Raw genomic sequence first — 26,051 nt, forward strand, 5'->3', positions numbered from 1 at the left:
TAGGCTAAAATTTCAAACATAATCAAAGAAGCAAAAAAAGGCATTCTTTTGACCTTAAGTGCCGGAACGCCTACATTACTGTACGCATATGATATATCACTGCGTCTTGGAATGGACACATAGCGCAATCCCACCCAGCACCATAAACATGCCCAGCCACGTTGCTTCATCCCAACACAAAAGGAAGTTAGCGAGTCGGAGAAGACTATTGGAAAAAACAGGGGATGAAAAGAGAGGGCGGTTGGGGAGATGGGGTGGTTGGGATTCCTGATCAGAAACTCACATTTTGATATCACCTTCTCCTCAGCACACCACTCCCCCAGCACGGTAAAGAGAAATGCCATCGAATTTGTGATGGGGACGCTGAGGCTAAGTTCTGCGAATATCGAAGCGGAAGAAAAGAAGGAAAATGAAAGATCAGCCAGAGCAGGAGGGGTTGGTTTAAATATACGAGCCGATATTGCCAAGGACCATCAAGGCGATGTATGTAGATATACAGTGGTTTTTCTACAGGAAGTAGAAAGAGCCTCAAAAAAGAGTTTCCGGCGAGAATATACATACATACATACATACATATATCATATATAAATAACATAAGCTGTACATACCGTGTTTCCCAACCAGCAGAAAAAACCACACACTCCCCGTGAGATTCAGCAGCAATGGCACGGTATAGCCAGGAGTCCGCAGGAGCTTTGCTGCCGCCCTCGACAGGGAGAGAAGCTTCTGCATTACCCATGAGCTCAGGCTAGAGCTGGAGGCGGCATCCTGTTCTTTCTGCGCTTTCTGCTCGTTGCGAGCGTTAAAGTCGACCGCTGCGCGCCGGATGAAGGGCGTTGTAAAGCCCCAGGCGACGCCGACTAGGAGGAAGCTGAGCACATAATTGAAGATGCTTGGGGGCGTTTCTGCGGCGGGAGTGTCGCTGGGATTCATTGTGTATGTTGCCGTTGAAAATACTAGTAACTACTTTGAGATGTTGGACTTGGTAGGTTATCAGGGCTTCCTGATCCGGGTTAGTGCAAGAAATGCTTCATAGTTCAGTAGTATATCTACATATTTTCGAATAACCATATTATCAATCCGGCTAATTCATAGTACTTTCCAATCTCCGCTTATTGTGTGGAATTATCTTCGTTTTAGAGACAACAGTGTCGTTTCAATGGCCAATATTAAAGGATCATCCAACAGCGTCTATCATTTTTGATGTCTTTTCCCCATCAGTCTCATACTAACAGAACCAAGAAGAACCGAGGACCGCATGTGCCAGACGCACTGCCGCAGCGATGCGTCTTGCCTGGCTTTGCCGGTCCAAAGGGTGACGGTTAGACCACCACTCAGACAAGGCTCATGGTAGAAGGCTATATACTTTAGAAAGGTTACCTTGCGCAAGGCGAAACTCTGGCGGTACTTAAATCAGTGAAGTACGCACTATACAATTCAGCGGGGGAAAAGAACGACATTGAGTGCTTCGCGCCAATCGACCTTATCGTCCTCTGTTCGCAGCTGGGCCATGCGAACAGGACACGGTATGCTCACCCTAACAATGCCTGATGAACTTGACGATGCCTTCAAGCTTATCTTTTGTTACCTAGTGAGTAGCAAAATGTTCTGCGGTATAGGATCGCTTGATGGTTGTGATTGAAGTGTAACTCTTTGTTGCCCCAGCTCTCAAGTATCACTGAGATTAGCTCAATTTGCAAAAAGGCCCTTGGACCTCAGAGCCTGTCATATAGCACAGCTTCACTCTTCTATCCGTAAGGTAGGAACTTTGCATGCTTATCTCTATACCTATAATTATACTTGAATGATGAGGAGGAGTGAAAAGCTAGTTAAGTGCAGTAGAAAAGATACATTTGGTCCAGTTTGCCGACTCGAACATCCTCTTCCTAAGTTGTAAAATTAGCAAAGTCAGTCCATGCGAATTGATGACAGGAGGGAAATGGTAATCCACATACCATAAGCACTTTGTACGATTCCACTATTTCTTGTTCCTCAGCAATGAACGTCTTCTGCCGCTCCGTCATCAGGTGTATATCATAGGTCTGTGCCCGGTCAAAATCAATCCAAACAACCCGGTCAGGGTTGGGGTCATCCTTGACAATAAGCATATTCCGAGGCTTTACATCATGGTGTAAAACCCCCGCTTTGTGTATTTCACGTAGCCCCTCAATAAAATTGTCCATGCGAGCCTCTGTGTAGTTGTGCAGATGAAGCATTTCAAGATTGGAAATGTATTCTAGGAATAGTGCACTGGGCGGATACTCGTCTTCCAGGAACATGTTCAGATGAGGTTGACATGCCCTTGGATCAAACTTGTCAATGGTCCCTAGAAATCGAGGAATGATCCTTTTGTCGCAGAGGCCCCAAGCCTTCAGGCGACGGTAAGCTGTTGATTCAAGGACATGGATATCTTGCTCACGGTCAGTGCGCTCATAGTAGCGTCTTGGACCTCGTCCTGCATGCCGTCGAATTCACAATCAATCAACCGAATGGCAGTTAGTTAATTTTGAGGATGATGGTGATGACGATGATGATATTTGCTCACCACTTTCATAACACATTGTTGTCCTCGAACCGTCACAAGGAATATTTCAGAGTTGTCGGATGCAAAAAGCTTCTCTTTAAAAACAATCTCGGCCGGGCTGACCCCGTCTAACTCCGCTGTTTCTTCCATCTCTTGCACTAAAGTGCTCACCAGTGATATGGGGGAGAGCAGTTGAACGGGCTTGAGGTTCAAATCTTTGGCTGGAAAATCTTGTCAGTGGGCTTCTTTCAAACATTTAATCACGGGCAGGGGTTCAAAGTTGGAGTTGTGAAAGTTTTTTGAGCTTTGCCCAACTAAAACTTATAACTACCTTAACTAGCTGTATTTTTTATATTTCTATGAGAAAAATGCTAGTTTCTGTAATATTTAAATAACTTTCTTAATATATAGTCTTTTTATATATAAATTGAAATTTAAATTAATTATATAATTTTTTAACAGCTGTTAGAATTTAATTGAAAATATTGAATAGTTCTATTAATAACAATACAGTAATCTGAATACATCTCATATAATTTATATATGTAATTTATTAATAAAATCAACTGCTAATACACTTTATAACTCAATACATAATGCAGATTTTTAGTATCTAAAAATTGTATAATCTACTATGTAGATATACATATATAAATTACATATTATATATAAATTTGATAGGGTTATTGTTGAGATTTATGTATCTAAGCATTCTTGATTTAGTATGCAAAATAGCGATCGTTAGGTGGGTGATCACGTTACATACTACATACAAATTCTCCAACCTAATCTTTCAGAAATTTTGAAGCCCCTTCAATAGTGTTGTAATACACAGATATTTTGGCATGTGGATAGTACAGTACAAGCCGCAATCACTCGCTTGCGATCGCTTATTCAGCTTGAAAATGCACTGTTTAATCTTTCAAATGAACAAAATGAGATATATAAGTAGCTGTATATGACTTGTATAGATGAATTTCATATAATTTATAACTATTAATAAAGAATAATTATATAGATGAAAAGAATGAATAATATTGTAGTATTATTATAATATCAAATAGCTTATTAGATAGAGTAAAATGAGGTTTCCAAGAATTATATAAAACTTTTAAAGAATCAGATATTATTTTATTTTATGACTGAAATAATTGAATATATAAATCTACAGTAAATATTTAATTTTTTTAAAATACTGATTTATAATTGTATCTATTTAATATTGAATTAACTATTGATGACAGAGAATACTAACTATCTGTCTAATTTCATGTATGATATTCAGTCAATTGCTGATAGAATTAAGAGTGCTAGCTAGATAGCTATCTATTTATTCATCTCTCTATCTTTCAATCAATATAGCTGCTTAATATTCAATCAATCTCTATAAGAATAAACATCATCATTTCTACTCATCTATCTAATAATACTGATTTATTAGATGACTGTCTGACTGTTTATCTGTCTATTTATCTGCTCATCTGCTTGAATGAATGATATCTATCAATGGTATATATTGATGATAGCTAGCAATGATATATAGCAATGATAGCTAGCGATGATATATAGCAATGATATGTAGCGATGATATGTAGCAATAGAAATGATAGCTAGCAATGATATTTTACTGATCACAGAGCTGGCTGGATGGTGGATGGATTTGATGGGATGCACATGAGGCCATGTGAGGTCACATTACAGTGTTTTTTTAATGGAAAAAGTTGGTTTTTCTATAATAAAGAGAGAGAAGAGATATATGCACACTCTCTCGCACTCATACTTATCATTCTATATATATGTAGGATGAAGGTAGAGACGTGAGACATGAGTATCGTTAAGGATATTAACATTAAAGGAGAACCCTCATTTCACATTCCACACAACATACAACAGCATATTTCGTTCAGACATATTTCATACATGCATATATATATCATGAATAGAGATACAGGAACAGAAAAAAACGAAAAATGAGAATAAAAAACGAGACAAAATCAGGGAAAATCAACAATAGAAAAAAGTAATATCCGAAAACGAAATGAGTAAAAACCTGGAAAAAGAGGCGAGGTATACATATATATCTGCGTGTTGGGGATATCGTCACAAACAAAAGAACAAAGAGGAGATAATAGACGCCCACGGTTGATTCTATGATTAACATATCGCCGTTGTAGATCTATCACATTTCCGAACAAGAAGGAGGGGGCGAGGGGGAGGGAGGGGGGAATAATCTCACAACGACAGAAAAAAAGGAAAAAGGAAACAGAAACCAAACCGCCCCAAGAACTCAGGCGAGGGGTGGGGTTAATTGTCGAGTAAAATCGGCGTAACAAAAGCACTAGGTTTAACTAATGCGGCGATGTGGCATTGGCGCGAGGGGTGTAGTATTGATTTTTTGGGTCAAATTTCGTTATTAATTTTTCGTTTCGCTCAGAATAAACATAAATTAAAGAAATATGGAACCAGTGGTTGTTGCGTGGCTGTTTTATCGTGGTGATGTCTTAAGCGGAAGACAGGAGGTAGAGATGTGGAAGAAAGGGGGAAAGAGGAGATTGTAGGGAGGATGACCTGAGGGTGTTGGCGTGGGTATATGTAGTTTCCGCTTTCTCGCTTGCGAAATAAAGGCATAATAAAGACCTGAAAAGGAGGAGAGAGAAGGTGCTGCCTTCTCACACACCACGGAACTATAATTTGACCGGAAAAGGAAGAGACCGCGCAGTTAGCATATGTGGACTCCCAATGTGAGAAAATGGAGAGGATAGGGGAATAACGCGCAACAAGGGAGTAAAGTGCGAAAAGTAGGGAAGGAAAAGAAAAGACCAAAACTCACCAGCCTTGTAATCAAAAACCACATTGCCCCAACGAACCTAAACAGTGACAATCCGGCAACACTCCACAGCACCACAGCCATATAAATCGTACTCCGTTGTTCCCCAGAGGTATTGTCCGGATTAATCCTCTCCAACCCTACTGCACTCAGCACAACTGCCGCAAGCGCAAAGTTACAAAAGATCCACACAAGAACCACCGCGGACCGGAAACCGCGGTAATAGTCCTCCTGCTTTTCCTCGTCAGAGAATGCACGTACTTCCTTGGGCGGCTTTGAGGCGAATTTGGCTAGCTCGGCTTCATACTGGGCGTTTAAGTCGCCATCGTCTTGTGGGATGGCGACGTCGACTTTTCCTGAGGGTTTTAGGTTAGCGGAAGGGAGTTTCTCGGCTTTGTCATCGCCCTTGGTGCCCCAAGTTATGTCGTGGGTGTTGCAGAAGGCGTAGATGTTTAGGACATTGATGTATGTTGGGGTGAGGAGGATATATTGAAGGAACTAGTATAGTTAGTGATTTTCATTTTGGGAGTAGAGGAAACGATGGGTTTTCTTACGCAGGTTAACATATGCCAAGGATCAAAGAAAAGCAGCGACGCAACAATCCACAGCACGTACGTCGACATGAGTGACACAATCATAGAGAAGAACTGGTGGTTACTAAAAATTGACGACAAGCTAAATTTGCCATCCATCGTCTCGGCCTGGATCGATTTCACGGTTATGAAAATGGCGGCAAATGTGAGATATATCATGATCCCAATCCAGAAATAGACCATGGTCATGTAGAACTTGTTCGAACCTTGGGGCCGATTTCCCATAGCCAGTATAAAGGATGTTAAGAGCGTTGCGAGGTAGAGCCATTCGAATACCACTCCGAGGATGCGCCCAGCGTTTCCTAGCAGACTTGCGGCACCGAGAGACTTGGTGAGGATGTGGAAGACTAGGAAGAAATTACCCTAAGGAAGGGGTCAACAGGTGCTTGACCATCAATAAATCACCCCTATAGAAGGAGGAAGAAAAAAACCTACAATAGCAAACCAAGCAAATAACATATTAATCGTTTGATAAATGAATTCAATCATGAACATGAATTTCCGTGTAGCGCTATGGTTACTCCGGAAGACCTGATAGAAATGTGCAATGGAATAGACAGCTGCGAAAAAACTTCCGTTCAGCCAACGACGGCGTTGGAGAATAAACTCGGCCATTCGGTCAGGGACATCAGTCTCGCCGGTGGATGATTTGACGTATTGTAGGATCCATTGGCAGTTGCGTTTGGCGACGAGTTCGAAACATAGGATCCGATCTTCTGCCAGGTACATATTCGCCGTGAAGATGCCAGCGTTTGCGCCGTGCATCTTCTCGCCAGCAAAATATTTCTCCAGGGGTCCCTGGCCATTTTTGTCATTCTGCAACGCCACATATCGATAGGCGGAAAACGCGCCGGGAAGCACGGAGATAAACCCAAAAGAGGATTCCAGTGGCTTGTCAAGAATGTTGCTCATTTTGTACTCGAAATTTTGCGCAGCTATCAGGGGGTTGATCAGCTTCTTTCCATGGGATAACATGGCTTTAATCTCCCCACAGGCGCCCCCACACATGGGTTGTAAGTCGAAAGCGCGCCACAGGTGGTAGATAGAGTCCCTCCCTGGTTTGGTTCCGGCATCGAGAAGCACACAGATATTGGGATCAAGAACGCGACCAAAGGCCTGGAAGAACCATCGATGGGAGTTGATCTTCTTTTGATTCTTCTCCTTTAAGCAGAAAATCATCTGAACAGGGACTCCAGACCGCGGCTTCAGATGGACTTGGTTGCCTTTCAGTTCCATGCCTATCTGCGTTGTATACTCGTAGATGTGTGCAGTAACATCTTTGCCATTGACTTGTTGCTTGGCGATTCCATCTTGATAAACGCCTAACCCAGCCAAGACAGCCCTAGTTCGCGGGTTGATTTTGGCACGTCCGTCGCTGACAACGCAGACAACGATTTTTTTCCACGCCTCCTTACCCCAAGTTTTACTGTTGGTTCGCGAGCACATGTACTCGATGTTTTTAAATACGCCAATCATAGTCCTTGCGAAGAGGAAGTCATCTTCGTTGTACATGGTCACCACAATGAACAGTTCCGTGTGTCTGGGTTTTGCGAATAGCCTCTGACGAAGTGTGAAACGCTCATTGTAAAAGTCGGCTGGGTCACAAGTCGCAGCAGAGTAGCGCATATGGGTGAATTCATCGCGCTCGGGGGGTGCTGCATGGTTTACCTGGCTCAGCAGCTTCGGTGGGATGGGGCAATCCAAGACCAAATTGCCGTTGAACAACTGGACTTCCTTCACCGTCTTCCATCTTCTTATAGGTGCGGGGCTGGGAGTAGGAGCAATGGCAGCCTCGTCAAATGCCGTCAACCCAGAATTTGGGCCGTATGAATCATGTCGTTGATGCAAAATGGGCACCTCGTCGTCCTGATAGGGCCGTGGAGTCTGAGAGGGAATGTGGCTCCCTTCATAATCGGATGGCGAGGCAGTGGGCTGGTATGGCTGGGTGTAGTATGCGTCATGATGAGCTTCGGGTGAAATTGAATATTCTGTGCGCATAAAAGGGGAATGTCGATACGGGTGGGCAATTTCGTAGGCTTCGTTATGGCCGTAGGAGTTGTCTATGTTCTCTACCGAGTACTGTATAAGTGGCAAACCAGTCAGCATGTGCCCTGAATCAACGGCGCCTGGAAGCACAAATATATCCATAAGCGTGTGGGTGGTTTACAGTTGGTTGGTCAGCCAGCCGGTCTGCTGAAGGCATTTCCAGGCGTCCATATGGCCTGGATGGAGTGTCCTCCAACTGGTAGCCATGAAACGGCCTGCCCGGCGACGGGATGCGATTGGGGTCCGGCCAATTTGGATTCATCCCGAGATCATGAGGATCATCGTCCTGCGAAGGGTCTTAGAATTGAGCGATTGTCAGCTTCGGGTACTCCACGCCTGGTGCTTTCCACTGGCAAAAGATAGTACTTGGCTAAGGGCAACAGATGATGATAGATGATGCAGGGTAAAAGTGAACGAGGGGCAAGAAAGTCATGCAGTAACAGCATGGAACGAGAGACGCTCAATCAAACGAATGAAGAGCTGATGGAGACAGCAGCGAGTGGATGGGGGATAGTTGAGGGAGTCAACATCACCCTACGGTGACGTCGTGAGATTTTGAACTCGGAATGGTTGCGCGGCTCTGCTGGTGACGTTGGACGGCGAGGAACCACCGAACCAGGGGTTGCTTGCGGAGCTTATCCCCCCACCACCAACGACAACAACAACAACAGCAACCATGGCAACAATAACAACCACAGGAGACAGCAACGCCGGAGAGGGATATGGACTGACCAAGTCGGTTGTACGACATCCTGCTCTCTCTTCACCCTCCCTCTACTCTATCCCTTGATCTCTGGCGACAAGGCAGCTAGCTTTCTGGATTCTCTTGTTCGGGGTTGGCACTTTGGAGCGGGTACTGGGGATCGAACGGGGGGAACCTTAGCTTGACGAGACAAGGTTTCGTGTGCTGGGCCTCGTCGGTTAGGTAGTTATTGAGCGGAAACTTATCGATGAGATAAAGATGGATTACTTCCGAAAAGATAGCTACTGATTTCAATTCCAACAACAGGACATATCAGACACTCGAAGCATTCAAAAAATAAAAATTAAAAAGAAGATTGACGCAAGCAGTTGGCACGGCTGGTTATTTAGCGCGATGCAGGCCAAGCTGCCAAAGCGAGGGTTGTCGCAACGACGCCGGATGATGGGCAGACTCCAGTCAACCAAGTTGAACCAACCGAGAGCACCAGCTAACAAAGACTCAAACAAATGTTTAGCTGCAGGGATGGTCTGCTTCAGGCTAAAAATAACAGCTCCGGCCAGCGCAGGAGTGTTGGGATTGGGCGTAGCGGATACTCGGCCTTGCATGCGGAAATTATTTACAGATCCGTAGAAAACTATGAATTTATTACTCCGTGTATGGCTGGCACTGAGATCCATCCCTGAAGGCGAGAGTCGCCGGATTCCATTCCCATATAAATTTCCAGCGCTTGGAAGTCGTCAGCCATCGTGGCTGGTGGATTGGCCGGCTTGGCACTATGGTCATGCCATGCCACACCACAGACGGCCAAGAGGGACTATGAGTGGACTGCGTTTCAACTTTCAAAGGATATGGTGGATGCACTACCATCCTTGAAAGAAAATCACCCGGGATTCCAACTTCTCCTAACTATGGATGTGCGCATGGCTCTGACGCATCGTCCGAACCGCACATGGGTAAAAACAAAAGTGGAGCGTCCACTTTGAAGCCTGTCGAGGAAACTCAGACGATGAGGAATCCGATGGCGGCTCACGGCGCATTCCAAGATATCGAAAGTGTCGGGGCTTGTGGGCGTTGGATGGTCGGCATTCGCTTCATGAAAGCTGTTTGGTACCTTCTTCTTCTTCTTCTTCTTCTTCTTCTTCTTTTTTTTTTTTTTTTTTTTTTTTTTTTTTTTTTAAATCCCCCCCTCATATTTGATTCTCAGGCCTGGAATGTGATGGTAATGCTACCAGGTTTGAATTTCTATATGTATTCGACGAGGAATATTCTCAGCCACTCACTTCATGTTCAAGACGTGAGTTGTGGCTGCAGATGTTGATTCCTATCAGATAGAGGGCAGAATGGAAAGCATTGGATTAAGCAGTGCCTGTGCTATGCAGAAAAATGTCATATCCCATCCCCTTCCTAAATATGCGCCCTGATATTCTAGATCGCAGAAACCGTGCAGTGTCAAGGGTTAGGCTATGCATCCATAGGAGTGAATGGGCAACACGCATGTTGCCCACCGTCGTGATGTCAATGGTGGCCTAATGGGCGGGAAATGGTGAGTGTGCTTTGTGTTTCGCCCCAAGAAGGAAATGGGAGAAGGGGGAAGAGAGAGGGAAGAACCAAAGAAATGCGGACCGCACAGTCAAAAGGGCCATCTTTTTATATCATTTTCACTCCCGCAAAGGATAATCATTGCTATTATCCTTATCAGAGACTTGGAGAGGAGTGATGATCGATCCCTCGATAGACAAAGCCAACTGCTGCGAATGTGTCTGGGGAGAGAGGAGCAATGGACAAAACGCGATGGGTTACTACAACTAAGCGCCAAGTCACCAGATTGAGAAGAGGGCTGCCAGGGAAGTGGCTAAAGACAGTGGTAGTGATTACCAAGCTATAGGGATGCAAAGAAAAAGCCGGGGACTAGTATTCACAGCCAAGGTCGTGCTCCATGATATAGATGCCAGGGTGCTCCGCCATGGTTAAGCCATGACAGGAACTGGCCGAATAACTCAAGCATCCAGCTGCCAAACCCCCAGTGTCCAGTGGCTCGAATTTGATCAGAGGAGGAGGTGGTGCAGCCATTTGATCGGCAGATGATTTCTGAGGTCAATTCCTCCGTCGCTGATGGAGGAGTTGATATTTCGCGGCAAGGTAACCACTCTGCGCCTCTATACATCTATGTATGTACATGTACATATGGACACGAACAAAACGGAATGCGTCAGCCTTTCGAAGCAGAATAACGATCGACTTGACTTACCGGCTCGTGCTCTGATCTCGGTCGAAACTCAGAGGACTCCTTTAGCTTTATATAACTACACTCTATTCTAAATCTATTTATCATATTAATCATTGAAACACTACGACAATCCTTAGATAATAATTCTAGCAACTGCATGAATTCTTGAGTACTCAGCAAGTGGTGCCTTTGCTGGATATCACCAGTTTGCTGTGCTGTTTGACAACACTCATTGATACCTAGGTAAGATAACGGCGGCGGGGATGAATTTCCCCGCGGCTACCAGCATTTGCTCCCCTCACCGCGATCATACACAGCAACCCAACCTCACATAGCTACCGCTTTTACTGTACACGAGGGAACCTCGCAGTGCTCCATACCTCAGGAAATCAGACATCCCATAGTCAGCCACCTCCAAAATGGCCGCGACAAACCCCACCACGGCTAACCCGGCGGAGCCAAAGCCCATCTCAGTGCTCTTCGTCTGTCTTGGAAATATCTGTACGCCCCTACCATCCCGCCAAAATCTCCTCGCTACTTCCCATAACTCAGCCAGCTAACATTACCACCCCTTCCGGGGCCCGTTTACCAGGCCGCTCCCCCATGGCCGAAGCCATCTTCCGCCACCAGATAACAACCACCGCTGCGCCCCCCGAGCTAGCATTCTCCACAATCGACTCCGCCGGCACTGGCGCATACCACACCAATTCCCCGCCGGATCCACGCACCATGTCCACCCTCCGCAACCACGGTATCACCACCTACACCCACGCCGCCCGCAAGATCAAGAAGCAGGATTTCTTCGCCTTCGACTACATACTCGCGATGGACAGCGAGAATCTGGAGAACCTAGCGTACGAGCGACGGCGGGCTGTTCGGGGTGACAAACAAAGTGGCCAAGACGATGCGGAGGCGGAGGCTGCGGGGGCAGGGGCAGGGGCGAAAATTGCGGAGGTCAGGCTCATTGGCGATTTCTCGTCTGATGGGAGCGTGACGGCGAGGCCTGGCGAGGGGGAGGTGGTGGGGGATCCGTATTATGGAGGCAAAGAAGGGTTTGAGGTGATTTATGCCCAGCTTGTGAGGCTTTGCCAGGGGTTTTTGAAGTTTCTTGCCAGAGAGGCTAAGAGAAGGGCGCGGGGGCTTGATTGATTGATTGATGTGGACTATGTGTCTTTGATTGTTGGTTTTACTGCGGGAAAGGATGTCATCTTGGGCACGCCATTGGGCTTGATGACCGGATGGGGGATTGCTTAGACATATGCTTAATTAGCTACCATTGGGATACGCATAGCTAGCTCTCTATGATTTGATCCTGCGGCGGGATATGGAGCTTATACTTGGCGTTGCCCTTTGCGTGAGTGATTATGTTTTCCCTATATTTTCTCCATTGTACTTGTTGCGGCTTTTACATACTTAAACACTTTAACGACCTTCTAGATAGAGAGATAGAGCTTTAGCTTACACTCTTCTGTATGGAATATGTTTATACATCTCAGCGCAATGGCCAGGGATATAGTGTCACTTCAAACCTTGTTGACGATCATAGGCGGGAAGTGATCGCACAGAGGGTATCATTAGATAACGTGGCTTGGATGAGAGACTGGTAGTAACAAAGCTCGGCTCTTGCGATCTATTTACACAACGGATGGAGTGGTAAATGTTGAATATAGAGAATACATACATGGAACCGAACAGACGGGACGCGTGTACGAAAGAGTTTATGGTTGCAATGCGCCACTGGATCGAAGCGATACCGTTAGGATATGTGATATAGGAGAGGAGAAAATATGTCACAAGGAGAATGTGAGCGCCGTGTCGTGTGGAGTGTTAAATAATAGATCGAGAGGAAGACAAAGTACAAGGGTCGAACTGAGGGCGTCTCCATTTGCTCGGCGAAGGCTAGTTGATTTGCAACCAGCAGAAGGGACCCTGTGAGCGAGGACGCTCGCTTTACACCTTGATTTGTAGAGGCGTGCTGGAAGGTAAGTTGGACCCAGATGCATAGCCTGCAATTTGCTGGTCAAGACAAATTTCCGCGAACAACCACGAATTCGGGAAATTGTAATGGGTTCTGTGGATACAACAGCAGCAGCAGCACAAATGCACAAGCCGCAAGGGTACGTGATGGCAGTGAATACGGATATGAATACATATCCAAACCGGCACTTCATATCATATCATACCCGCTGGCTGATCTGAATTGCGGCCCTGCACCCTAACCGGATAACATTGACCAGCGGATCATATGGCCTGGCCTCCTTCGCATCATTTTCCACGGCATGATCCAAATGCTCCAGTTCTTCATCCCGAATCCGCTTCAGCGTCCGCACCAGCACTGCCAGCTCCTCATCTGGCTCCTCCCCGCGCTCCCGAGCATCCTCAAACCAGCCCAAAATCTCCCGCACCTGGTCGTTATAATGCGTGCCGATTTCCGTCTCGACGGCCTCTGTGCATGCCATTGCCGCTTCCCGGCCCATCCTCCCCGTCGACCATCCGAGGGCTGTCGCGGCTATTTCCCAGATGGGATACATTGTTGTAGGACGCACGCGGTGCTTGGCGATGAGGTTGTTGAAGGTTGTGAAATGCCCAGCTTCCTGGTCGTACATGTGTTTCATCAGGGGGCGGAGATTTGGATTGGAGCGGGTGACTAGGGGTGTCTGAGCAGCATATATGAGGGTTGCGGCGAGTTCACCGGCTTGGTTTACTCTGAGAGCGCTGTCGAGGTAGTCCCGCTGTGCTTGGGTGAGGACCATGCGCTTTTTGGGCGGGTTATCATCGCCGCCGCTTGCTGTGGTTTGAGTGGGATTGCCTGTGCTTGAGTGCACATTCCGAGACGTAGCTGGGGTCGGGAAAATGTTGCGGCGGGCTTGTTGGTGTGGGTGTTGGTGTTGGTGTTGGATTTGGATTCGCCAGCCCTGGACGACATAGGGAGAATATGAATATGACGGAGTGCGAACAGATCGTCTACAGACAGACAATGACATCCTGAGAGCAGGAACAGAGTCCATTGCAGCTTTGTGGGCGCATAACATATGGGATGCCACCGTAGATATAGCGGGGCACTGCCTGAGCGCCAATTGCCTCTCTAACACCACGTACTATATATACTCTTGTGATCTGTACAGATCTGTATACAAACTTGAAGTTGAGGCTCTGCGAAAGGCGGGTTTGAAGAGTGGCACTAAACCGCATCGAGAAGGCGTTTAGTCAGCAGTTACCTTCGCCGTTGAAACGTCATGAAAGAGCGACAGCGAGACTCGACGCCGCAAGAAGAGTTTGACTGCTGCGACTTGTTTCCGGGTTCACGCATCTACGACCATTTGCCTTGGCCGCATGAACCGGATCTACGCGTTGTATTATTGCCCTTGAATTTTCTCAACCCCGTTTTCCTGCCCCACCGGCTGTTTGGCTGGTGGTGACTAGCTTAACTACATTCACCATCGCAGACGGGATTGACACTCCCCTTTGTCCAGAGGCACATTATTTCTAGCTGTCCGCGTCTCTATACAATCATATACACATTGTATTCTGTGTCTCCCAGGAATCAATCCCGTACCGCGATCTCCAGAGACGACTTCTTTCCCACGCGCTGATCGCCGCTTCTCTGGCCCATCCCGCTTCGCCGCTTCAGCTGAAGTTCGCAGCTGCCTTCGAATATGTCGGATATTGACGCGGAAATCCTGGCGCTGGCCGGCGGGGATGATTCCTCCGACGAGGAAGCTACCGCCGCTCAGCCAAAGCGTGGCTCGCCCGGCGAAGCAGGCGGAGGTGACTCTGGGGAAGAGAGTGGTGAGGTATCAGGCAGGAGGAGTGGGAAGTCCTCTGCACGCACAAAGAGGACAAGAGATGCCGGTGATAAGGATGATGATGGTGCAGAGCTGTATGCATTATTTGCTTATATTGAACTGCCTATTCACTGGTCATTATTTATCTTGTCTTGCATTGCTATCTCTACCTACTCATTGTGTTCCTCTCTCCGACAATCACAGACCCAGCAAATATGCTAACTTCAGCACATGCAATTAGCTCATCCTCTTCCTCACGATCTCGCACGTCTCTACGGTCTGCCTCCATGTCTGAATCCGATTCCGACGACGTTTCCCCGCCTCCCGGTGACCAGGGTCCCATTTTTCCTTATGAAAAACTGTTCTATTCCGCCAAGGACAAGGCCGAGGTGATGGCCCTGCCAGAAATACAACGCGAGGAACTCCTATCCGAAAGAGCCCAGCAAGTTGACCGCCATAACCAAGATCTTGCTCTCCGACGTCTCCTCGCCTCTCGTGAACGAGAGGAGGCTCGTGCCGCTGAGAAGAAGAAACGCAAAGCCGGAGCTACAGACCTAGAAGAGAGCCAGCGCAAGAGTTCGCGACAGAAGACTACCTTGGGAGGTCGCAAGGTTGGAGAAACCTCTGATGCCATCGAAGCGTACAAGCGCCAGCGTGAGCAGAAGGGTAAACGAGACGAGCAGCGTCGACGGGATGCGAGTTCGAGAAAGAAAGATAGAGCTGGCGGTTCGACTGACGGAGAGCTCTCGGACCGGGATGCAAATGGCGAAAGCGATGTTGAATGGGATGAGGGACCGCGTCGTCGATCGCCCTCTGTGCCCCGGGACGATCCTCTAGCTGAACTGCGGGATATTCAGCGTGCTCGCGTTGGTCGCAGTAATTTTGCGCAGGTTTGCTTCTATCCGGGTTTCGACAGTGCTATTTCCAACTGTTACGTTCGTGTTGTTATCGGAGTAAATAAGGAATCACAACAGAATGAGTACCGACTCTGCTCGATAAAAAGTACGTTTTTCTGCTCCTGTGTCCATGTGTTTTCACTCCATGCTAATCCTGGTCTTTTCATTTGCTAGAATTCACTGAGGGTAAACCTTATGCCATGGAAGCGCCTAATGGCAGAAGTTTCATCACCACTCAATATGCCGTTCTTGCCCATGGCAAGGCGGAAAAGGAATTCCCTTTCATCGCGTGTTCGGATTCTCCAATCACTGAGGTATAGATCCTGTTTGAGCAATATTTTAACTATGCAAATGCATTCTAATTCCATATATGTATCTAAATAGGCCGAATTCAACCGTTACCGGCAAACCATGGCTGTGGAAGACTGCAAGATGGCCACCAAGTCCATGGTTGCCAACAAGGTCGCGGATATCAACCGGCTCATCAACCACCAATTCACAAAGGAGGAGCTGGAAGAAAAACTTCGTCGCCAGGGAACCAATGATAACAAGATGAAAATATTTGAACGTATCCAGCTCGAGAAGCGGCGTCAAGAAGCGATTGCAACTGGTGACGAAGCCGCCATTGCCCAGTGTGATGCTGAACTGCAGCGTTTTACGGGGCCCAAGTTGGCCTTCGGCACAACTCTTGTTAAACCCCGCTCGACGGAGAAGACGCAGCAGGAACGCCTGCAAGAACTAAACCGACGCAACCAGAAACTCAATGCCGAAAATGTCCGGCGTGCGCAGCTTGAGGAGCGGCGGCGTGAACGACTTGCTGCGGCTGCTGTTGCGCGTGGTGAAGCTGTTGCCAACCGTTTCGCGCGTGTGAAGACGAAGGCGAGAACCCATTATGACGTTCATGGGAACCGGCTTCTGCCGAAGGGCGCAGAGGACGGAGGAGGGAGCGATATGAGTCGCCCCGTTACACCCATAACCGGCGCAAACACGCCTAATGGAAATAAAATAAGCACGCCTACACGGAATGGAAGGAGCGTGACTCCTTCTAGTACGAAAGGTGTGGGTGATTCGACGAAAGTAGCGCGCAAAGGGGGCGTCCCAGTTATCCGCCATCGACCGACAGATGATGAAAACATCGCAGCGTTGGATTTTGAAATTGATATCGAGATTTAAACGGCTGCTCTATTATGGCCCAGCTGTCTACTTACCTCGTTTGTGTGCGGCGGTTCCTGGAGCCACCAGTCCCTCGTACGCCAAGTTCTGTTTTTCCACCTCCGTTACGCTACCTTCCTTACATCGACAAACACATGGCTAAACAAAAAAAGCCCGTTAGTACATAGCGTTCCAAGTTTACTTGTTGTTTTCATTTTTTGTCTTATCTTATCCTCTCTTCTTTTTGTTATTATTATCATTTTTTTTGCGCTTCGATCGGGTTTATAGTTTTCATGCGGATACATAGGATTTTTGCCGGTATATGCTTCCTTTCTTTTTCCCTTCCCACCTTTCCTGCTTTTTCTCATTCTCATTTTCTTTTCTTCCTTCTTTCTTTTACGGCGCCTGGTCCTTTTCAATTTCTTACTTTCCTATCCTTCACTTTCCCCCTTTCCTCGGCCTCAATTTACGTATGCTTCTATCTACTCTGTATTTCTGCCCGCTACTTCCTTTACTCTCGTCCCCAGCAAGCTTTGTTGATAGTCTTTTTCGGCTCGCTCCTGATGTCTTTGGTTTGGTAATCCTCATCTTCACTTCACGGTTTTTTTTTTTTTTTTTTTTTTTACTCGATAATGTTTTGCTTTGTTCCTCCGCGAACCAAGCTTTTCGCCTCAAAACTTAGCTGTGGTGTGTTGCTCTTGTGCTTGGCTTCTCGACTAGGGGACGTGAGATGGGCTTCTGGGTGTCCATATGCGGGACTAATAAAAGCGGATTGGAATTCCAATTGGAAAATATTTTCCCGGAAGGAAAATAAGTATAAACATGGAAGGATGAGGAATGAAATGGGAAAAGGGCGAAATGGTTTGGAAGACATGGGACAATGCGGTGTCTGCTTGCGAATTTGTATTTCTTGTCTTTTATTCAAGAAGGCTTTTCCTCTATGCTTGGGAACTCCATTGTCGCTACCTTCTGTCCCTGTTCCCCCCCGTTATGCGTAGATAGATAGACTAATTGATGCTCGTCTGCTGGAATGAGGCTTCTCCATTTGATCGAGATCAGTTGATATCACGTGAGCATGCCTGTGGCTGAATGCCAAGCTTCCTTATCGATAAGATAAGATCCAGCAGCCCTAGCGTGTTTCCGTCGCGGAAACGGCGCGTCATCGCGTTGGATGATCGATCGAGAAGATTTCAACTTCCTCCACCCAACGACCATATATGTGGGTGCGTGGACTTTCGTTCTCCGGACATAGTTAACTCGTCAATACAGATACCATTGGCTCCTTCATTTTCCTCAGCCTTAGAATGCCATACTTTCCCCCTTAAATTCCGGGTTTCAGCGAAGGCCGGTTCGCCAGTCCGGGTCGAACAATCCAGAGCCTACTCCCAGTCGCAATTTGTTTACACGTCGTTGTCTCCCCTCCTACTAGGTTACGGTAGCAGTTGGAATTGGAGTTGGTAGAATGGAAATCGATACAACTCCCACTCGCGACCCGTCGCGGTCCACAATCACACCTGACCGCGATGCGCACGGTGGAAATGACAGCGATGATGCCGGCGTCAATTCGCCTGCCATATTGACGCCAGGCGCAAAGATTCGGGCCATTATGGCAGCGTATGATTCTGATTCTGATTCTGATCCCGATTTGGAGGGGCAGCGGGAGAAGGGGCTGGAAATTAACCACTCAAGTCGCCCTAATAAGAGCAGCGACAATCATGCTGCCAGCGAGAAGACAGAGAAGCCTGTGTCAAGGCCATTGTTTACACCATTTACTTATCATCCTCAGGATGATGACGATTCTATGGATGAAGAGGAAGAGGAGTTACCTGTGCAGCCAAAGGGAAGGATGGCGGCACAGATGCAGGCGTCAGCGGCGGAGCTGGGTGCAGCTGTGTCCCAGAGGGACAGCTCGCATGAGCGGGGTTTGATAGGGTTGATACAAGAGCCGGAAGGTATTATTAAGGGTAATAAGGGTGTTCCCCCTCCGGTTTCTGAGGATGAGGAGGAGGATCAAGATGTTCGCGCACCTGGAAGGAGGAGAGTGTCTGCTGTAGCAATGGAGTCGCGTCGATCGTATTCTCCCCTCTTTGTACCGGAGGGGTCGCCCAGACTTCATGCAATTACGGGCGGAGCCATGGAGACGGACGATGAAGTCCAAACAAGCACAAGGAGAGCCCGTCCGAGTCGCGGACGGAGATCTGCCTCGATAGTTTCGAACCGGTCATTTTCGCCCCTGTTCGTCTCTCAGGATTCTCCCATTGCGAAAAGAGAGTCTGATAATATGCGGGATGTCGTGGAAACGGATGATGAGGATGGGAGGATCGGGTCAAAAGCCCATAATAGGCTTATGGCTCTCGTTGAGAAGAAGCGAAAGGAACGCGAAGCCCGCGAACAACTAGAGGCAGAGAAGAAAGCTGCCAGGTTACAAAGATCGAGCGAGCTAGAAGAAACGCTACTGAGTGCTGATCGACTCAGCGACGACGGTGATGATTCGGAGTCTGGGAGGAAGTTAACGCAACATTCGCGCCCCTCTGCGCGAAAAGCAAGTAAGAAGGCGTTGCTGGAGATGAATCGCGAGACTCAACGTATGAGTCGTAACATGCAGCTGACACACCGGGCTGTGACGAAGAAGAAGATTACGCTAGATAGCTTTTTGGCTAAATTTAATAGCAGAAGTTCATCGATGAATGCGACTGCGACTACAACTCCTGCAACTGCTTCGTCGGATCGTGAGGAATGTCAACATAGGCATAGCAGCACACCTCCCACTTCTCCATTGGAAGAGGGGATTTCGGAGGACAAACCCCTGGAGGTGGCTGCCGAAGATAACGGAAGTGGAGTTAACGTGTCGAATGATGATGACGACCCTTATCTTCCATCCGTGGCAGAAGTATTCGCTGCATCCGTGCGGGATTCTCACGCACAAGTTGATCCCTCTCGTCTGGAGCGGCGACAATCGAAAGCGCCCTCCGTTGCTCCAGCACCAGAAGTATCCAATAAAACAACTCGACCCGTCCGTGTCCGTCTCTCCCGCCAATTGGTCGCTGAGAGTCAAAAGAATGACGCCGATTCTGATTTGGAAATCATCACTTCCCCTGCTAAAACTCGTCGCATCGCTGTGTTTGAGAACCTTCCGGCGCGTAATAACCAGTCATCCTCCACATTACTGAAACTTAGAGCTCTAGCGCAGCTCACATCTCCGCCGCGCCACGGACATACAGTCATGATGACCCGCAGTGAACTGGATAGCGACTTGTTCCGACGCGCACGGCTGCAGGCGTTACAAGAACGGCAGGAGAAGATTGAGGAGTTGAGGGCCAAGGGAATTGTTATTGAGAGTGCGGAGGAACGTCAGCGTGTTAATGATGAGGTTGAGGACCTGCTGGAGAAAGCTAGGGGGGAGGCAGAGGAGATTGCGAGAAGGGAAAAGAAAGCGGCGAAAAAGAATGGGGAAAATGTGGATGTTGTTGATGTGGATGATAGTGAAGATGAAGATTATGAGGGAGCGGACGAGGCGGAGGGCCTTTCTGGGTCCGAGGAAGAAGATGGAGAGGACATTACGGTCAGTGATGAGGAGGGAGAAGGAGAGGAGGAAGAGGAAGAGGAGGAAGAGGAAGACGAGGCATTGGAAGAAGGCGACAAGTCCGTTGATGAGAGAGATGAGGGTACCGGGTTCATCCGTAATGAGGCAGACGAAGCTGAGGCCTCTGAAGGCGAATGTGAAGGGAGCGAATTCGACGATACGCAAATAAATGGAAGAAGCGGGGATTTCCCACGGAGAAACCGAAGGAATGTTCTTAGCGACGACGATGATGATGATGATGAAAATGGAGATGTAGATGCCATTCCCAACCCAAAAGAAACACCAGCCCGAATATCCTCCCAGCCTCTGATCCCAGACCTTGGAGCCTTGCGGACACCACTAATGAACCTAACGCAAGCATTCGGTGCTACTTTTGCGGATAGCCAGGATATCGAAGAGGACTCTCTCGCCGTGCTTCGCAGAATGCCAGATACTGAGTGCCCCGTTGATCAACTTCTGCTAGAGCGAGACTCACAGGAAATTGTTCGTGACAGCCAAGGGCAGGATTCCGTCCCGCTTGATTTGTTTGCGAGTTATCCACAAGCCGATGGCGAGGACCGGGTGTCAGAGTCCCCTGCTGCTAGGACGATCACGTCATACTCCCAGGCCCCTGAACCGACGCAAGATGTTGGCTTTGTATATTCTCCTTTTGATCAAGGGAAGAGATTTACTGATGCGTACGCACTGGTGCCTGCATCCGCCATTGATACGGTGCCAGTTGCGGGTGAAGAATCTCCAATTGCCCGACGGGCTGGTCGAAGGCTCCTGCGCCGTGGACCTGTGGCCGATCTTTCTGACGTTGATGAAAACAGCGATGATGATGAAGGGTTCCTAAACAAATCTGACGCCTTTGATGTTATGCGCAAGGCTGTGATCAAGAAGAAGCAGAAGGCTACTCAGACCCTTTTTGACAAGTCGAAAAGTAGGGCACGCGATGTTGTTGATGAGGTGGCTGAAGAGTCTGAGGATGAATATGCGGGGTTGGGAGGGGCGAGTGATGAAAGTGCTGGTGAGGAGGACGATATTGATCTTGGTATGATTAATGATGATAGTGGAGAGGTGGTTGACGAGAAGGAGTTGGCGGCACTTAATGCGTACGGTTTGCCCCTTATTGGATACTTCATTGGAAACTAGACTAACCGGATCAAATTTACAGAACTCATTCAAGACAGCAAGACGAACAGCAAGTCAATAAACTGATGAGGGATATAACTACTGGTGCCCTTCGGCGCAGGCGCGGAGCAGGTGGTGACGACTTGGATCTTTCCGATTCCGATGATGAACGTCTCGCAGCACGCCGTCGTGCAAAGAGAAGGGAATTCGCCAAGATGCGCAAGGCTCTCCTGGCTGATGAAAAGATAGGGCAGATCGCAGTGGATCCGAAAAAATCTGCTTTCTTGCGCACTATCGAAGATAGGGATGTGGATAGTGATGTGCAGATGACGGATTTCATGGAAGGGGGAGATGTGAGCAGTTCGCAGGACACGTCACAGGACAATATTATCGGCCGCCATCAAAACCATGTAGGAGTGAACGATCATTCTGCCGAGCAGGGCGATGTTTCCATAGCCAACAACAAGCGCAAGCGCCCACTTGACCAGTCGGGTCCTGATATGCTGAATCGTGCGCCGTCGCACATGCGTCGTACAGCGGAGAGCGCGATCAGGAAGAAGCCCTTAACGCTCGCTGAGATCCGCGAGTCGGTATCTTTCCTCCTTGATGGAGTCGATTCTAATGCCTCAGAACCACCCGATGAGGATATACTACTCTCCGATGAGCAGATGGATGGAGAGGCCTATTCACGACACGGTGAAATCGCCGACGAACAGCATGAAGAAAATAACCTGGAAACCCACCCCTTCCCCGCTGACAATAGCGACAGCAACGACAATCCTATTCAATCAACCACCAGCGACACAAGCTCAAACACTAACCACATCCACCGCCGCCGCCGCCAGCGCGGCAAAGTCGTCGACCGCCTCTCACTCCGCAGACAAGCATCCTCCAACGCCGCCCGCACTTCCAACACCTCAACCCCTGCAACAATAACCGCAACTTCAGGCACCCGTCAGGCCTTCGTTGCCAACGACAGCACGCCATTCTTCAAGCGTCCACCACCCCTCATCCGACGCGCAACAACGTCTTCGTCATCTTCGTCATCTTCATCCTCTTCCTCGGCGAGCTCGTCGGTGACGTATGCCTCGGGCTTGGCGGTGTCAGTGACGGAATCACGAGCGGGAGTCCAGTTGCACGGTGGTAATGGGAAGAAGGGGTCTGTGAACTACTACGCGGCGGCGAGGGAGAGGCAGAGAGAGTGGGAGCTTAGGAGGGGGGAGAAAATGGACAGCCAGAGTGGGAAGGGAGTGGGAAACGGAGGGAGGCCGGCCGGAGGTGTTTTGAGGGGATTGCTAGGGGGTGGGGGTTGGGAGTGAAGTTCTTGTTGGATTTAAGGGTATCCTGCTTAGTTACATCATTTACCTTTTTGTGTATTCAATTTAAGGCACTGGTTGTACGGGGTAGTATTTTTGCTAGTGGCATGAATGGATGAATGAATGGAATTTCAATACAACTCGGTCTCATCTATCCATTGTAGCCGTTTGTTTCTCTGCTGGTAATACAGATTTCACTTGGCGAATGGCATGCTCTCGTGGCTAGGGTAAATTTTACCCCTGATAAGTCATAACAGCATAATTGCACTTGTTTCGCATAGCTGGGAGTCACAATATATCCCACTCAACACCAACCACCCACTTCTCCACCCTGACATCCTGTCCCCGAGTTTCATCGGTACTCCCAGCAACATGTAGGAAACAATCCACCCCTTCCCTACCCTCTCTCGTTGGCCTATTACTTCCAAATTCTTCAATTTCCATCTCCCACACGAGCCCGCGACGGATTCCTATTCTATCCCCCTTTGACACGGTATGAGTCGGTTGAAATGATGACGCACTCCGGCGTGGATGCTGCCCTGGAGTGTCAGAAATACTGCGATTCTGCGTGCGTGATGGGGTGGAGATGGGGTCTCCAAATACTAGGATTTTGCGCGATGAAGGCTCCTGTCGAATTGCGGATGGCACTGTGCGATGGGCGCTTGTGCTGGCGGTGCCACTCGCGCTAGCTGTGGAAGCATTACTTATAGGAGTAGATATGATTAACGTCACAGGAGCAGGATGGCCAGATGTATACACGTCGGAGGACGCCTGACGGTGGATATCAACCACTTCAGCTACTAGGTAGTAATTAACTGGTCGTGCTGGGGGGAGCATTTTCATCTCCCTGGGTCCCTGGGTGCTGCTCGTCTGTGTGCTGTGGAATTGGGATGCATGTTTTGCTGCTTCGGCTTCGAGCAGCCAGCCGCGGACAGAGGCGGCCATGCCGCCCGGTACACAGTTTTGGGGGGTGGAGATGGAGCGTCTAGTGCGACCAGGGGTAAAGGATCTTCTATCCAGGCTTTGGGTATTTTGGAAATTCTCTGGGGGGTTGGGATGGGTCAAAGGGAAGATAAAGTGCGGCTGTCGTCGTTGTGAAGGGGTTGGCGCACTAGTTGGCGTCATCTGGAATGAAGAGGTGACAGGAGTAGATATGGAATATGAGGAAGGCTGATGATGATGATGTAAACGGAAATAGGGCTGTTCGGTAGGCGATGAAGGCCTCCGGCCATAGACTGTGCTTGATGGAAGCAGGGGGGTAACTGACTCATGGCATATGACTTGACGGAATGGAATAGTTGGTGATGCGATAGAGGAGACGGGTGAGTGAGGTTGGGACGATGACGGAGATGCAGATGGATGAGACGGACATGAAGAGATTGTATCTGCGTTAGGGTTGTCAAGAGCAGGAGATGATACTCTCCGACGTTTTGACTTGCGTCTTTCAGGTGTTGGGGGAAATATGGAATCGATTTCAGCATCAACATCAAACCCCCCTTCGTCGTTCTGAGTTTCTGTGTATCCCATTAATGGGGAAGAACTAGAGTCGTCATGGAATAGAATTTCCTCCTCATCGCTATTAGAATCTTGTATCTCGTCCTCCCTTGAATACGTACACGGCGAGTCTCCTGTCTGCCTACCGACGTCTGCAAGGGCAGAGGATGGAGGTACAGCATCGCCAATGTCGGTCTCGACGTCGGAATCATGTCCGCCCCTTTCAGGAAAGTGAAAACGCGGCGTTGCTGCAAACTGGGATGCAGCGCTCGAGGGAGCAGTTGACCCAAAGATAAAACGCGGAGTTCGCGAAACTGATCCAATCCCTGCAGCGGGAGAGGCTCTATTTATAATGTGACTTCGCCTTTCTGGAGTCTACATCACGTCAACACGGTGCCACAGTTCTGTGGGAGTTTCTGGAAACGATTATGCTTTCCAGGGGCGCGTACATTAGCTGGAGCCATCTCGTATACGAGTCTTAAGGATTCAGCACACAGTGGTCATGCTGCGGTCTGACCTATTTCCTAGGGTCGTTGTTTGTTCGCCTAGCATCCACATGTTTTTACGTGGGAATTCACCTGGCCCGTATATGGGAAACCACGCTCACATTTGCTCTAAGCTTCCGTGCGCTGTGCTGTCTTTATTCTCTCAGGGGCCACCATTGCTGGGGGATAGTAGGAGTAACTGTCAAGTCGGCTTATTTCAGCGTATAGCTGCCGTTGTATACTGCTCTGATGCTCCACTGAGTTGGTCTCCGTCTCCCTGAACAAACCCCAGGTTCGTAGCTGGCTGGTGATTTCAAAACACATACAGAGATATATAGATGGATATACATTGTGATATGTTGATAGGAACTGCGGTTGTCGAAACAAGGTTGTGCACTACGCTGGAAGTGGCATAGGTCATCTCGGCACCAAATCCACTCCCTGCGTACTCCGTTATATTGTAACCACAACAATATCTAGAACAGATCGTCTCTAATCCCCCAATTCCCCACAACTGCTTTCCGTCCCATTTCTGTAACCCCAGCAAATGCCTCCGCGCATCCTCCTCCTCACCCTCGACGCCTTCCACACCCTCTTCCACCCGCGCCTCCCGGTGCCCATCCAATACGCCCAAGTCGCGCAATCTCTCGATTTCCCCCCACATCTCTGCAGAAACAATATCCCCACTGTCGACCTCGCAGCGAAAATCTCAACCGCCTTCCGCGCTGCGTATAAGCACGAGAGTGCCACGAGACTAAATTTTGGCCGCAATGTTGTCGGTTTTGGTGGACCAAGGGAGTGGTGGGGTAATGTGATACGGGAATGTTTTAAAACGGTTGCGAGGGAGGACGATGCGCTAGCTAGTAAGGGCAAGACTGTGGGTAGGGCGGAGGTTGATGTTGAAATTGAGGTCCCAGAGGAACTCGTCCAGAGGTTGCTGAAACGGTTCGAGAGCCGGGAAGGATATTTGCTGTATCCAGATGTAGAAGCGTTTATGACCCGGATGAGGCGGTGGAGAGTGGGGAGACGGTTGTATGGATCCAGTGATGGTTCTCGGGGATTTGAGAGGGTGATTGTAGGTGTTATTTCGAATTCTGACGATAGGAATGCCAATATCTTGTCAAGTTTGGGGGTACGTGTTGGGCCGCTGGGGTGGATCGCTACTAACATTGCTAGCGGTGTTCCTACCAGTGATGCGACTGGTTCGGATGGAAACACACCGGCTGATATAGATTTTATCGTTACTAGCTATGAGGCAGGAGAAGAGAAACCTCATCGAAAGATTTTCGATTTCGCCAAGGAGAGGG

At 48.4% G+C, this 26,051-nt stretch overlaps 8 protein-coding genes across 8 annotated transcripts; 4 read left to right on the forward strand and 4 right to left on the reverse strand.

The window, feature by feature from the left end:
* Positions 1-96: 96 nt before the first annotated feature.
* On the reverse strand, positions 97-933 carry HCAG_08840 (predicted protein; the record flags this gene model as incomplete). The annotated part of the gene is made up of 3 exons (XM_001536126.1): positions 97-164; positions 284-376; positions 609-933. 3 exons carry the CDS (start codon positions 931-933, stop codon positions 97-99), a joined length of 486 nt encoding a protein of 161 aa, XP_001536176.1.
* An 896-nt stretch (positions 934-1,829) lies between these two features.
* Positions 1,830-2,561, reverse strand: HCAG_08841 (predicted protein; the record flags this gene model as incomplete). The annotated part of the gene is made up of 3 exons (XM_001536127.1): positions 1,830-1,886; positions 1,956-2,455; positions 2,546-2,561. 3 exons carry the CDS (start codon positions 2,559-2,561, stop codon positions 1,830-1,832), a joined length of 573 nt encoding a protein of 190 aa, XP_001536177.1.
* A 2,632-nt stretch (positions 2,562-5,193) lies between these two features.
* HCAG_08842 (chitin synthase 2) lies at positions 5,194-8,741 on the reverse strand (the record flags this gene model as incomplete). The annotated part of the gene is made up of 6 exons (XM_001536128.1): positions 5,194-5,208; positions 5,355-5,849; positions 5,906-6,307; positions 6,380-8,023; positions 8,112-8,287; positions 8,723-8,741. The coding sequence occupies 6 exons, from the start codon at positions 8,739-8,741 to the stop codon at positions 5,194-5,196; spliced, it is 2,751 nt and encodes a 916-aa protein (XP_001536178.1).
* Positions 8,742-11,339: 2,598 nt separating this feature from the next.
* Positions 11,340-12,069, forward strand: HCAG_08843 (low molecular weight phosphotyrosine protein phosphatase; the record flags this gene model as incomplete). Its single annotated transcript, XM_001536129.1, has 2 exons — positions 11,340-11,421; positions 11,513-12,069. 2 exons carry the CDS (start codon positions 11,340-11,342, stop codon positions 12,067-12,069), a joined length of 639 nt encoding a protein of 212 aa, XP_001536179.1.
* An 871-nt stretch (positions 12,070-12,940) lies between these two features.
* HCAG_08844 (conserved hypothetical protein) lies at positions 12,941-13,904 on the reverse strand (the record flags this gene model as incomplete). Its single annotated transcript, XM_001536130.1, has 2 exons — positions 12,941-12,991; positions 13,104-13,904. The coding sequence occupies 2 exons, from the start codon at positions 13,902-13,904 to the stop codon at positions 12,941-12,943; spliced, it is 852 nt and encodes a 283-aa protein (XP_001536180.1).
* Positions 13,905-14,576: 672 nt separating this feature from the next.
* Positions 14,577-16,774, forward strand: HCAG_08845 (conserved hypothetical protein; the record flags this gene model as incomplete). Its single annotated transcript, XM_001536131.1, has 4 exons — positions 14,577-14,800; positions 14,947-15,707; positions 15,776-15,915; positions 15,986-16,774. 4 exons carry the CDS (start codon positions 14,577-14,579, stop codon positions 16,772-16,774), a joined length of 1,914 nt encoding a protein of 637 aa, XP_001536181.1.
* Positions 16,775-18,215: 1,441 nt separating this feature from the next.
* HCAG_08846 (predicted protein) lies at positions 18,216-22,768 on the forward strand (the record flags this gene model as incomplete). The annotated part of the gene is made up of 2 exons (XM_001536132.1): positions 18,216-21,369; positions 21,513-22,768. The coding sequence occupies 2 exons, from the start codon at positions 18,216-18,218 to the stop codon at positions 22,766-22,768; spliced, it is 4,410 nt and encodes a 1,469-aa protein (XP_001536182.1).
* Positions 22,769-25,291: 2,523 nt separating this feature from the next.
* HCAG_08847 (predicted protein) lies at positions 25,292-25,998 on the forward strand (the record flags this gene model as incomplete). The annotated part of the gene is made up of 2 exons (XM_001536133.1): positions 25,292-25,876; positions 25,993-25,998. The coding sequence occupies 2 exons, from the start codon at positions 25,292-25,294 to the stop codon at positions 25,996-25,998; spliced, it is 591 nt and encodes a 196-aa protein (XP_001536183.1).
* Positions 25,999-26,051: the final 53 nt, after the last annotated feature.

Source organism: Histoplasma capsulatum, genomic scaffold (assembly GCF_000149585.1).
Source record: "Histoplasma capsulatum NAm1 scaffold_13 genomic scaffold, whole genome shotgun sequence".
NCBI classification, from domain to species: Eukaryota; Fungi; Ascomycota; class Eurotiomycetes; order Onygenales; family Ajellomycetaceae; genus Histoplasma; species Histoplasma mississippiense.